Consider the following 13,428-nt stretch of genomic DNA (forward strand, 5'->3'; position numbering starts at 1 on the left):
ATAGAAAAATGGGGGTGAGGGGTAGGAATACCAGCTTAGTATGTATTGTTGTTGTTTTTTCATTATCATTGGTCTTAGAGTAATCAACTTTTCATGTTGGGAGAGATTTTTGTTCAAAACCAATTACTAGGTTCAGTTTACCAGTAAGAAATAGCACAAGGCCTTTCAATGCTGCACTATATTTTTTAAGTTAAAAAATATATTTCAACTGATATAAACAAAATTTCATGTGACAGCCACATTGAATTAGTACTGTAAAATCATTAAAGTTAATCTTCACTTTGCCAACGTTACCTCTGAGAAATTTTCAGTCCTTTTTGTGTTTTCAGGTTCCCCCAGATTCATGTATAAAGAATAATTAGTTAACAATATGTAACAACTATAGCAATTAGAATACAGTAACAAAGCAAGAAGTTGTCCATTTTAAATGGAGAAAGGAAAATTAAGATAATATTTCTTTTTCACTGCTTTGAACAACTTCATTTTCAGGATCCCAGCTCAGAACCAATGTAGAATAATCATATTTAACATTTTTCAAGTTCATTTTCAGAAACATCAGCTGTTCTATATTGTCAAAGTCCAGGCTCATGGTCTGCTTTGGATGAAAGTGGCTATTTGCAGTAAAGATACATTCAGATTGCCAACTACACATAGGGCAGCTTAGATACTGAATGGCAACTTGGGTCAAAGCCGGCCATTCGCTCACCTTCCTCTGCCAGTAAATCAAAGGATCATCACCACCTGAGATCTCTGAATACTTTTCTTTGAAGTATTCATCCACTACTGCTACAGCAGATGGAAACATGAAGCTTTTGCCTCCAATGCCAACAGTATCTGCAGCTGAACTACCAACAGACCCTGAACTGGAGGTGCCTTCTCCTGTAGATGAAGTAAATGAGTCCGTTTGTACTATAGTTGAGGGACCAGAAGCTTCCGAAGTTGCAATATGGCAGACCTCTGGTGAAGATTCCATATAATTACAAACTTCTTCTGCAAGGATCTGCTTATACATTTCTAAATCAGCACCGTGAGGGAAAAAGTCTTCCAAACTATTTTTAAAGCAAGGATCTAACAAAGCAGCCAAGATACAGGGCTTAGATTTGAGCATGGCACTTAGTAGGGCGTCAGTTTCAAGTTTCAGAGATAAACTGTCCACCAGATTGAGGGCCTGTGTAATACCTCTGACTTGAAAATCTTCTCTGAGTTTCTGCAGGGAAAAGTGTAGATGATGGACTGTTGGTAGCACCTGATTCAATCCTGTGGTCTTCACACTGATTTTCTGGGTGGCCTCCTCAAACGGTTTAAGAATATCACAAACGTAAGTCATTAGGGTCCACTGAAGGGAGGTGAGTACAACTCCACTGGCTCTACCAAGACTGTGGTGAACTGAATAGCAATGCTCCAAGAGCCATTTTAACATGTAAAAGGTAGAAACCCAGTGGCCAGGTTCATCCTGCTTCAAATTCTTCCACGGAAGTTGGCGATCATTCTGGAACTCTTGCAGTATCTGACGAGCCTTGACTGAATGACTAAAATGATGACAGGTTTTCCTAGCAGCCACTAACATGTTCTCAATGCTTTTGTGCTCACAGAAGAAATCCTGAATGACTACATTTAAACAATGCAGGAAGCATGGCACGTGGGTAAAGCCACCCTCTTTGATTGCATGTACCACATTAGAGGAATTGTCAGAAACAATGAAGCCAGGAATGAGGAAATTAGGAGAAAGCCACAGACCTATCTGGTCATTTAATTCTTGTAAAATGTTGGTTACCAAACAGTCTTTGGCCAAACCTGTTACACAAAGCACTGCCCATTTTCTAAAATTGGGGATCCAGCCATTACTGGAAGAAGGTACAGTGTCCAAGGAGACCCAGTGTACAGTCACAATAAAATAATCAGTGGACGGGTCATGGGTCCATATGTCCACAGTCAGGTGGATCTTTTGGCTTTGAACATTCTCCAAAGTTAAGAAAATTTTTTCTCTGGCCCAATCATATAACTGAGGTACAGCCTTAGTGAAGAAGTAAGTCTCAGATGGTAACCTATAATCAGGGGCCACAATCTGCATGAACCTCTGAAAGGCTGGGGTTGAGAAGTAGCTGTAAGGATGCATATCTTCCACAATCATTTGAATAATCGCCTGACTTACTTGACTGGAGGCTGCATTTTCACAATATGTTGTTTCTCTCTCGTGGGCATGCATCAGAGTATCTTGCTCTGCAACAGGAATAGGACTCTCAGATATCCTATTTTCCATCTCTAACACAGGAGGTCCATCTGAATCAGAGTCACTAAGGTCCTCAGCTGTTAAATCTTGGCTGCCTGTAGACTTCTCTCCATGTGAAGTATCACTCAAGAGATTTCTGTCTGTCTCAGTCTCATCTAATCCATTTCCAAGCACACCACTGTCTTTGTTGGCAACAGCCCAATGGATGGGATGTGTGGCCTGCAAGTGTCGTTGCAGTGTTGAAGTTCCTAAGTGAGAACCTGGCCTACCACGGCTCACACTTCTTTTACATATATTACACACAGCTCTTGAGATGTGCTGAGGATCAGTATAAAAAAAATTCCAAACTGCAGATGTCTTGGCTCTCGTTCCAGGAATTAAGGCATGCTTGACAAGGTTACTTTTGATGAGAAATCTCCCCCTTTCCGCCCTCAGGGCATCAGATAGTGATTTATCCCGTTTCTTACCCATTCTATTATCATTTAATGGATCAGTAGGAATATAGTCAAAGCTTCCACTGCTTCCAGCAGAAGAGGGAGATAAAGTTACATCCAAAGTAAAGTCCTCCTCCCCACTAGTGACTCCAAATTTGTTGGCCCTCGTCCAGTGAGGGGAATGCCTTGCCTGTAGATGTCTTTGAAGAGTAGATGTCCCAAGATGGCTGCCTGGTTTACCCCTGCTAACACTTTTTTCACAGAGGTTACAGATGGCCCGCCAGGTGTACTGGGGGTCCACGTGGAAGAAGTGCCATACAATGGAGGTCTTGGCTCTAGTACTAGGTAGGTAGATCTGTTTTTCTATATTGCTCTCAAAAAGACTTTCTTCATCCCGCTCAGGAGTACTGGAAGCTAACAAAGCAGGGGGATCTGCAACAGGCCTCCCAGACCCCAAATCCTTACTAAATTTTTTCACAAGAATTAGTTTCTTTCGACGCCTTTTCCCCTTTATTCGCAAGCCCTTCTTTCTTTTCTTTTTAGTAGGCAATTTTGCCTCTCTATCCATTCCTTCTGCCACCATCTTTCTCTCTACCACATCTTCTTTATCTGTATTAGAAAGAATAGGAACACATCCCAGAATTCCAGCACTACTGAACGTGCTGCATCTTCCGCCAGCAGAGAGCGAGGAAACTGGTACACTTAGGGTACATACATTCATTCTCTTTATGCCGCCAAAATTCGTACCAGAATCTGTTGGTGGGTTTATTACTCAAGAAATACAGCTGTTCCTCTCTACTTGCATTACCTGTTCTCCAATTTCTATGGGGAATCAAATTCCCTTTGGACCCATGACTTCCATGCCAGGTTATTTTTGGAGGAAAAGTGACAGCGATGGAGAACATTCCCAAACTCTTTCTCAAAGGGCTTTAAGATCCCTTCCAACTTTCTGAGTTCTGGATTCAAATTGTCCAATCCACTCATGTTATAGAAAAAAGAACTGAGGCCCACTTTCCCAGAGTCATAAAGTTGGTCAGTAGCAGCTAGAAGCCAAGGTTTCCAAATCCCAGGCCCATGTTCTTTCTGCTTCATCAAGAACTCTATCTGCTTAAAATGCTTTCACCTTTAGAAATGTGTTTTTATGAAGCTTCACACAATAGCAACATCAGTTTCCATTAATCCTGAAATGAATTATTTTCAGGAAGTTTAATTTAAACAAAAACATAGTGCATCATTCAACATTGACATTTAGGACTGATTTGTCAATACAACCCAAAAAGTCAATTCTGAAATGGTAAATCAGACTCCACATACTGGTCATTAACAACAAATGCTAGTTGACCCCTCTCAGCTTGAATGAAAAGTAATACAATTTTTTTTTTTAAATGTGGGTGGCTAAAATAAAATGCTTTGTGGGTAAAATTAAAAATCAAGGTCACAAAATGTATTTTCAATTATTTACAATTAATCCAAGTTTAGTTTTCAGACACTTTTAGACTGCAGAAGCTTTCTGGCCTGTAAACGAGTAACTCATAGATTGGACTCTACATGAGCAACAAACACTAAAACGAGCTTTACACTACTTCCATTCCTTCTCGGTTGACCCCTCCCTTTCCCCCCCAATACCTACACACATTTACCCTAAAAAGCATCGCTATCAACTATATCCACAGCCTCCTTCTCAACGTCCAGAACCAAGGCCTGTGAGATGCCAATAACATGGGCCTTCCCCCAAGAGGAATCCGCACCGATTTATGGGAGCTTAGGGGGCGTTCTTCATCAATCCTACAAGGAGAACTGAAGTGTCCCTGTAGCTCTTGACTCCGATGCTGAGGGCTGGGGGGGCGGGAGTATAATTAAAGATAAGGAAGGGGTGGCGGATACCGGAATAAGGTCGGTGGCTTTCTGTATGTGGAGTTTGAGAAAAACCTCCAAAGTAGTGTGAGACCCTGGAGAGGAATGAGAGTAGGTAAATTCAGCTCCTGGCACTCAGGTTCATTTAAGCAGTGGGGGGTCCGTTGAACTAGGGAAATGATGGGGGCCCCCCCTACCCCCCCTAAAGTCAAACTTGCTCCGGGAGTGGAGGAACAAGGGGGCTGCTCTCAGGAGCTGCTCTGGGCTCCGGATTTCGCCAGCACCGGAAGTGGGGGAGGGGAGGGAGGCCGCCCGGGAAGGGAGCCGGCGCGGTGGGGATGGAGGTGGGGTGAGGTGGGCTGGCTGCGCACAGAAGGGGTCCGGGGGCTCCCCGCCCGCCCGGTGAGGGCAGCGGCCGGCGTGGGGGCAGGGGGATGCTGTCGTTACACGGCGGGGGCCGAAGGACCCGCTATGACTTCCCGGACTAACTAGGCCGCGACCCAGGGGCGAGGGGAGGCCGCGGCCACTCCCCTCGCCCTCACCCCAACCTCCCCTGCCCCGAGCCACCCGGGAGTCAAAAAAAACGGGTTTAGTTACCGGAGAACAGAAACTTTACCGAACCGAGGGCACTATCCCCGACCTCCGCTCACTGCCACGTCTTTCTTCTCTCTTAGCCGCTGCCCTCCGCCGTCCTCACGGCAGCAACACCAGCAAGAAATCCAAGACTGCCAGCGTCAAAGATGGCGCCCGGCTACAGGCTCCGCTCGGAGACCGGGCGGTTAAAAGTGCCAGCGCGACGCAACCGCGAGGATTCTGGGAGATGTAGTTCCTCTATGAGGCAGCACGTAAGACGGCGACCCCGCCTCGGGGCCACGTGACAGGGGCGGCAGGCCAGGCAGGCCCTTCCTTTCCCGTGAACGCGTTTTATAGTTAACGGATTTATTGAAACCGTCTTTGATTTAAAAAAACAAAACAATAAAAACGGTTTCTGTTTTGTTTTAAATCAAATGAGGCACTAAGCGAGAACTGTGTCTACCAGACAGTAGGCGCTCAGTTTTTTTCTCACACAAAAAAACTTTTGCTTAATGAATAGTAAATGGTCCCAGCTGTGTAGACATCTAATTTAGAAATAAATTATTTTCCCCATGCAATCTTAAAGGATTTGTGCATTTATTTTTTTATTTGAAGAAGTGAAATTAGGTTTTTGTTTTTTTTTTCTAATAAAAAATAAATTTTTTGTATTGGAAAAACATGTCATAGTCCCTAAAAAACTCATGAGGGTTTGGGGAGGAGAAGGAAGAACATCAGCGTTGGCCTCCTCAATTATTGACATTACCTTGTATTTTCCCATTTGGATGTTTTTACCTTTTTTTCCTCCAGTTATAAAAGTAATACATATGAGTGTGTTTTTTAAAATGTAAATAATACAGATAAATGGATTAGAAAGCTTAAGTCTATTAATCTCATTCCTGGGAAATAATCTCATTAATTTAGCATATATTTTCTCTTTTTTTATAGTCTTAAAATATACTTAAATATATTACTGGTAAATTAGGCGCCTAAAATGCTTCCTGGGTTAGAGGCTCAGCAGAACTTGCTTAGGTGGCTACATTTACTGAATTCCAGAGGACACAGTTATGCTACTAAGAAAGGATACACTTGATGGTAAAGCAGATGGGATTCAGGCACCTTTTATTTCCTCCTGGGCTGCTTCTGCCAGATACCAACTTGGTGAAGGAGTCCAGCCAGCCCACAACTGGGTCCTGAGTCTCCTCACGCTCGGGCTTTTATCTTCTTCCAAAGTAAGAAGTCACAACATTACAATCCTAGACTCAGAGCCTTAATACTCTGTGGTTGCCATGTCAACCAGACCTAATAAGCAAGTTCCACAATCTACATGCCACTTATATCAAGGTATGACCTCTGGCCCTACAGCTTTGGGTCATAATGCCAGATGAGTCCACCCAGTAGGTAACAGGGGTATTTTTGAAAGCCATTTTTATCCTTGCCTGTCTAGCAATAGCAACTCTCGTAAAAATGACTGTAAATCATATAAATATAACCCAAAATAATTGTACCCCAACTCATCTTTCTCTTAGCCAGATCTCAAAAATACCCAACAGCCGAAACCGATTTGGCTCAGTGGATAGAGCATCAGCCTGCGGACTGAAAGGTCCCAGGTTTGATTCTGGTCAAGGTTTCGGGCACATCCCCAGTGGGGGTTGTGCAGAAGGCAGCTAATCGATGTTTCTCTCTCATCAATGTTTCTAACTCTCTATCTCTCTCCCTTCCTCTCTGTAAAAAATCAATAAAAAATATATATTTTTTAAATGCCCAACAAAGGGAAGTTATTAGAGTCTGTGTGAAAAAACAATACAAAACAAATAAGAAAACACATGTCTTTTAAGCATTTTCTATTAAAAGACCTTACTTTTGCAAATTTTATAATGACCACATGAACACATTACTATAGTAGTCCTGCCCAGAGTATCAAAGAAGGCTTCTATAAGAAACGGGCCCTAGAAGTTAAGCTCCATTAGCTTCATTGTAAATCCGCCTCTCTTTGTGTTGACTGACTGTGGAGTCATATGATCTGGATTCCAATCCTGACCTATCCTTTTCCTTGAAACTCTAGTCAACTCTGTGGATCCCACAGGTTTGGAGTAGCCTCGGTTTGTACCTTTTCACATTAGAAAATAGAGTGAAAAAATAACTTCCATACAAATAGTCCATCCTCCAACTTAGTGTCCATCACCACTATCCATCATCCTTTCGCTTTTTCTTTCTGCCCTTTGGTCTCAGCTGTCCTACATGAGTGAGAAAATAGGGACCAACAGATTCTTCCAGCAAGAAGCTTTGGATGAGAGACACAAATACCTACTAACCACAATGGATAAATTTCAAACTTCTTAATCTAGCTGCTATCTCTCAAGTCAACCTTCCTAGAACTGCCTCTCTACTGTCAATGCTTTCTTAGGCTGTTTAATTTCCTCATACAGAACTGTAGTTTTGTTAGGTGATGGGTTAGTTAAGAAAAGGCAGACTAAGTTTTCATTATCAACATCATCATTTACCTGACACTAAGTAGTCTCCTATGTTTAGGTATTGTTGCTAGGCATTGTGAGGATCCCAAGTAGGTATGATAAGTGGAACTTTTCTGAAAGACATGATAAATATAAAGATAAATAACTATCAGCTAGTGTACACCAAGTGTTCATCCATAGTTTGGACCTGGCGTTACTAACAAATGCTTACACAAGCCAGGCACCTGTATACATGGTAAGTATGGTGAGCCAGGTATAAGAATAAAACTTGAGTGCATGCCCTAGCTTAAAAGAGCCAGCTGTTACCACTCAACTTCAACTCATTCTTGCCAGGAGGGAATATAGAACCAGTGTTAATATATTTCCAATTTTTTCAAGAGAAGCTGGAAATTCAGTTTTTTAAATGTGAAAATTTCTGATTTGTACATTTGGAAGCTCACTCAAAACAAAGTAAAAAAAAAAAAAGTCACTTTATAGGCTGGTTTACAACTTCCACTTTAGGTCCAGGAGAGTTAGAAAGGAAGAGGCAGTCATTGGTAAGCACAGTTTCAGGAAATGCTTTTTGAAGGGAGGGAGACTTAAACTGACATTAAGTAGGACAGAGGTGGAAGGGTAGGTGAAGACAAGGCAAGAAGCTATGTTAGGGAGGCCCCTAACATAGTAAGGAGAGAAATTTAATGAGAGAAAAGTCCACAGTTTATGGAAAGAGTAAACTTTGTAAAAGTAGGTTGGAGCAAGATTATGGAGGGCCTTGAATATTGGGAAGGCATTCGAATAATGTTCTAGGGACAATAGGAATTCCTATTGAAGGCTTTGAAACAGGAAGAAAAAAGTAGAGGATGTGATATTTGCAAAGTTGTTTCGGAAAGGCTGAACTAGAGGTAGTGATGGGCAGGAGTGACCATAGTGAAGAGTCAATGGAAACAGCAAAGAGTGGTCTCTTCTTGATCTACCCATTATCCCCTTTGTCTCTTGTAGTTTTAACTTTCTCTCAGATTATTTCCCAAAGCCTAGTAACATAATTGATTTTTTAAAAAGTTGGGTGGGGGAGCATTACCCTCAATTTCTTATTTCCCTCTGGCACATCTAATTTCCCAACTTATCTTCATTGCCAAGTTCCTTGACTATTTTCCCACCTCTCAGGAACTCTTCAATATATTTCATTTGGAATTATATCTCATGGCTTCTCTAAAATTATGTTAGTAGAGGCATTAGTTTTAAGTTAGATGGATCCTTTTTAGCACATATTTCCCTCTTATTAACAAGCATTTATTGATACTTTATTACGGGTATGTGCCAGGTTTCTGTGCTGGCACATAATAAAATATCCAATGGAATCCTTACAATAACTCTATTAGATAATATTATTGATCTTTTTTTAGAAATTATTACAAAGTTCTAGTGATGTGTCCAAGATGTCATTGTTGTAAGTGGCAAAGTCAGCATTCACACCCAGATCTGCCCAACTCCAAATCACGATGCAATCATTGGCACTTATTCACCATATTCTATTTCTTTAAACTATTCCTTCCATGGTTCAAGGACAAAATTCTATCTTAGCCAGTCCTTGTAGCTGATCGGCCTGAGGGTAAATACCTCCCATTGATGTAACAACAACAATAAAGGCTCAACTACAACCAGAGGGTGTACACAGCCCACATGGCGGTATGCACCTTGAGTGCCTAGCTTGGGTAATCAGGAAGGCTGTGCCACTGGGCCCTACAGAATACTTACTTCATAAGGCCACTCTATCAAGCCAGTGAGATATAGCAGCTCTACCTAATACACAGAAACAAACATAGGGAGGCTGCCAAATGAGGAGACAAAGAAACATGACCCAAATGAAAGAACACAGCAGAACTCTAAACAAAATGGAGACAAGCAATCTACTAGATAAAAAGTTCAAAACACTGCTTATAAGGATGCTCAATGAACTTAGGGGAAGAGTAGATTAGCTTAGTGAGAACTTCAACAGATAGGGAACATAAAATCAGAACTAGGTAACATAAAAAGGAACCAGTTAGAAATGGAAGATATATGAAATGGAAAGAAGAATATATTACATGGAATCAACAATGAAGTAGATGAAGCAGAGGATCCAATCAGAGGTTTGAAAGATAAGGAAGCAGAAAACACCCATTCAGAACAGAAAAAAAAAAATTAAAAAAAAAATGAGGATAGTTTAAGGAGCCTCTGGGACAATTTCATGCATACCAATATTCACATCATGGGGGTGTTGGAAGGCGAAAAGAGAGAGCAAGAAATTGAAAACCTATTTGAAAAAATGACAGAAAACTTCCCTAATTTGGTGAAGGAAATAGACATACAAGTCCAGGAAGTACAGATATGGGTTCATCCCAAACAAGATGAACCCATACCAAGACACATGATAATTAAAATACCAATGGTTAAAGACAAAGAGAGAATCTTAAAAGCAGCAAGAGAAAAGCAGTTAGTTACCTACAAGGGATCTCCTATAAGACTATATTTTTAAAAAATACATTTTATTTATTTTTTACAGAAAGGAAGGGAGAAGGATAGAGAGCTAGAAACAGTGATGAGAGAGAAACATCAGATCAGCTGCCTCCTGCACACTCCCTACTGGGATGTGCCTGCAACCAAGGTACATGCCCTTGACCAGAACCTAACCTGGGACCCTTCAGTCCGCAGGCCGAAGCTCTAGCCACTGAACCAAACCGGTTTTGGCCCTGTGTTCTACTTTGATGTTTGCTGGGACTCCCTTAAATTAATACCGTATCTGGTACGCAATCTAAATCAGTGTACCAGGAAACCAGCAAATGTGTCAGGCCTAGCAGCATTCTTCTTCTTTTGAAACCCAGATGTTTGTGTGTGCCTGTGTGTGCACATATCTTTTTAGTTCTTTGACTTTTTTTTTTTAATGCATATGAAATGATCACTTTATGTCAAAGGAAAATCTCTCAGGCAGGCAACAGTGCACACCCTGCTGCATAAAAACGGCTGACATATTACATTACCTCGTCCTCCCCACCCCAGCCCACCGGCACTTTGGTGAACATGCTGATTTCTCAGGACAAAGTCCCCTTTCCCTGAGAAAATGCATAGAAGCAGATGAAGGTGCAAATCCCAGAGGAAGGGCATGGTAGCTGGGAACCCAGGACTCAGCACCGCAGCGAAAGACCGGCCAGTATTGGCGTAGCTTGCCGTCAAAGTGCTTGTCAGAGCTCAGCTGCACGGCTGCCTCCACGGCCGGGATCTCGGCGGCACAGCCCCAGGACAAGCGCTTCCTCCGGGCCCGGCGCGGCTCGCGGGGGCTCTCGGAGGCTCTCGGATGGAGGTCCATCTGCGCATCTTGGAGCGGCGCGCCTGGTAACCCAGGTCACGGTCGGCTTCACGTGGTCCTCCTGGCACTGCGCGTCCAGCCGCCGCCGTCACCGCGGCTCTTCCCTGTGCCTCTCGGGCTCCGCAAAACACAGGCGGAGCTCTTCCGTGACCCCGGTGTGGCTCAGGCCGTCCTCCACCCCATCATCCGGAGCCGGTCTCCCTCCTCCTCTGGGGTCCCAGCGCGGCCTCCGCCTGTGCGGTCCTGAGGATGCTGCCCAGCCCTCGGAGGATGGGAATAGCCTCAGCGGGAGTCCTGGGAGGCCAAGTGATGGTCACAGAGGGCCGAGGAGGCCCACCTTTCTCCGCATGAGCGCTCTATCCACTGAGCCAAGATAGAGCATCGGCCTGTGGACTGAGAGGTCCTGGGTTCGATTCCGGTGGAGGGCATGTATCCAGTGGGGGTGTGTGCAAGAGGCGGTTGATGGATGATTCTCTCTCCTCGAGGTTTCTAACTCTCTCTCTCTTCCTCTCTATAAAAAATCAATAGAATATATATATTTTTAAAAAAGAAGAAAATAAATAAGACTCCCCGGCGTCCCCATAGGCGTTCTGGTGGATACGCACCCAAGCTTCTCTCTTCCTCTCTATAAAAAAAAATCAATAAGATATATATATTTTTAAAAAAAAAAAAAAAAAAAAGAAAAGAAATAAGACTCCCCGGCGTCCCCATAGGTGTTCTAGTGGCTTCGCATCCAAGCCATTGCATTATAGTAAAGTTGTCAGGATCCTTAACAACTTAACCTGGATGCCTAGACCACGGCGTGGCAGGTTCCGTTGCTGCCGCCTTTGCTGTCCTCTCTGAGTGTGAAAGTCCAAACGGGCCCGAAACTCGCTGGCTCTCAGTTTGCCCATCCCGGGCGGTGGGATGCCGGGACCTATTTCCTGTGGGTGGGGAATGGGAGGAGCTGTTGCCGGGGTGACTAGACGTGAGCTTTCGATTGGCCCCTCTGAGCGCCCCTCCTCTGATTCTTACAAGCTTGAGTCAACTATCATCAGAGATAGCAATCTGTTATATATTTGTGGGAGACAAAATAACCCCCCCCCCATATCTTCATGTCTTAATCCCTGGAACCTGTGAATATGTTACCTTACACGGTAACAAAGTCTTTGCAGTGTGATTAGTATCCAGGATAAAAGCTTTTCCCTTTCTTCTTAATGTCTCATGGCATCCCTTACTATTTAATGCCATTCTAAATACAGAACAGTTAGAATTTTAATTTATCAACATGCATTTTACCATTCATCTTTATCTTGCGCAATGCCAGTTTAGATGCAAATATATCAGCATTTAACTCATTTGTAGAACCACCAAAACGACACAATATTTATTTTGTAGCGGGTACATTCATACAGTCGATCCTTATTTGTAGATTCTGTGTTTGCAAATTTACCTACTTGCTAAAATTCATTTTGTAACCTCAAGATCAATACTCTGAGCACTCTTGGTCATTCAGGGACACACCCAGGTGCAGAGCGGGAACATTTTCAATGGGCACATGCACGTTCCCGCACCTGAGACTGAACAGGGAAAAATTCTGCTTTCTCATTTCAGCTCTCCAACTGTAAACAAGTGTCTTTTTTTGCAGTCTCGTTAGCGGCAGTTCCCTCCCGCCTCCATTTTTGTCTTTTTGTTGGTAATTTCATTGTTTTAGATGATCTCCAAATGTAGGGCCGAAGTGCTGTCTAGTGTTCAAAGGGCAATAAGGGTGGAGAGAATGTGCTAACTAAGCCTCATTCAGGCAGGTATTATAACATAGTGAGTGCCAATGCTAATGAGTCCACTGTGTATGTTAAATAAGGTGTCTTTAAACAGAAACTACACATAAAACAAGGTTATGTATTGATCAGTTAATGAAAACGTGACCCGAAGTTCAGACGAACCTTAGGAGCAGTGTGGGTCAGTGTGTTCATTAATTTAGTGTTTATTGTGACTTTCTAGACTGTAACTACCATGAATGACACAAATGAATTGTATTAATTGTATTTTATTCTTACCAAAACAGTGGAAAGACTGCACAAAATATCAGTTTTTACTCATGTGACACTGTGATTTATAATAAGTATATATTTGGAGTTTGCTCCTAAAATACTTGGAATTGTCTAAGTGATGAGAATGACAAAGGCACCTTTTGTTATGTTAAAGTGACTTGATTTTTTGTTGTTGTTAATCCTCACCAGAGGATATTTCTGCATTGATTTTGAGAGAACGGGGAGAGACAGAGAGAGAGTGGAACACTGATATAAGAGAGACACATTGATTGGTTGCCTCCTACACACACACCGATGGGGGCCCAGGAATTGAACCTGCAACCATGGTATGTGCCCTTCACTGGAATTGAACTTGGGACCCGTCAGTCCAAAGGCTGATGTTCTAACCACTGAACCAAACCAGCCAGGGCTTTATAGTGACTTTTGGATCACACCTAAGGAAGGGAGCAATTGTCAGAGAACCAACCATGTGATTAGAGGGTTGCAACTTTTAGTCCCACCCCGCTGACCTCCA

At 42.8% G+C, this 13,428-nt stretch overlaps 2 protein-coding genes across 9 annotated transcripts in view; both read right to left on the reverse strand.

Annotated features, from left to right (window-relative positions):
- ZC3H11A (zinc finger CCCH-type containing 11A) overlaps positions 1–5,284 on the reverse strand; it is a 31,909-nt gene extending 26,625 nt beyond the window's left edge. For 2 of the 8 annotated variants that reach the window (XM_084865768.1, XM_084865769.1), the window contains exons 1-2: positions 5,116–5,284; positions 4,549–4,613 (exon numbers count right to left, since the gene is read on the reverse strand). The gene's annotated coding sequence lies outside the window, so the exon portion shown is untranslated. Of the gene's footprint in view, positions 1–4,412; positions 4,430–4,548; positions 4,614–5,115 lie in introns of those variants that run through there. The other 6 variants (XM_084865766.1, XM_084865767.1, XM_084865772.1 and 3 more) reach the window with 5 other exon arrangements.
- Positions 443–10,884, reverse strand: ZBED6 (zinc finger BED-type containing 6; the record flags this gene model as incomplete). Its single annotated transcript, XM_084866539.1, has 2 exons — positions 443–3,273; positions 10,746–10,884. 2 exons carry the CDS (start codon positions 10,882–10,884, stop codon positions 443–445), a joined length of 2,970 nt encoding a protein of 989 aa, XP_084722665.1.
- Between the last annotated feature and the right edge of the window lie 2,544 nt (positions 10,885–13,428).

This window comes from Pipistrellus hanaki (assembly GCF_964339955.1).
Source record: "Pipistrellus hanaki genome assembly, chromosome: 18".
NCBI classification, from domain to species: Eukaryota; Metazoa; Chordata; class Mammalia; order Chiroptera; family Vespertilionidae; genus Pipistrellus; species Pipistrellus hanaki.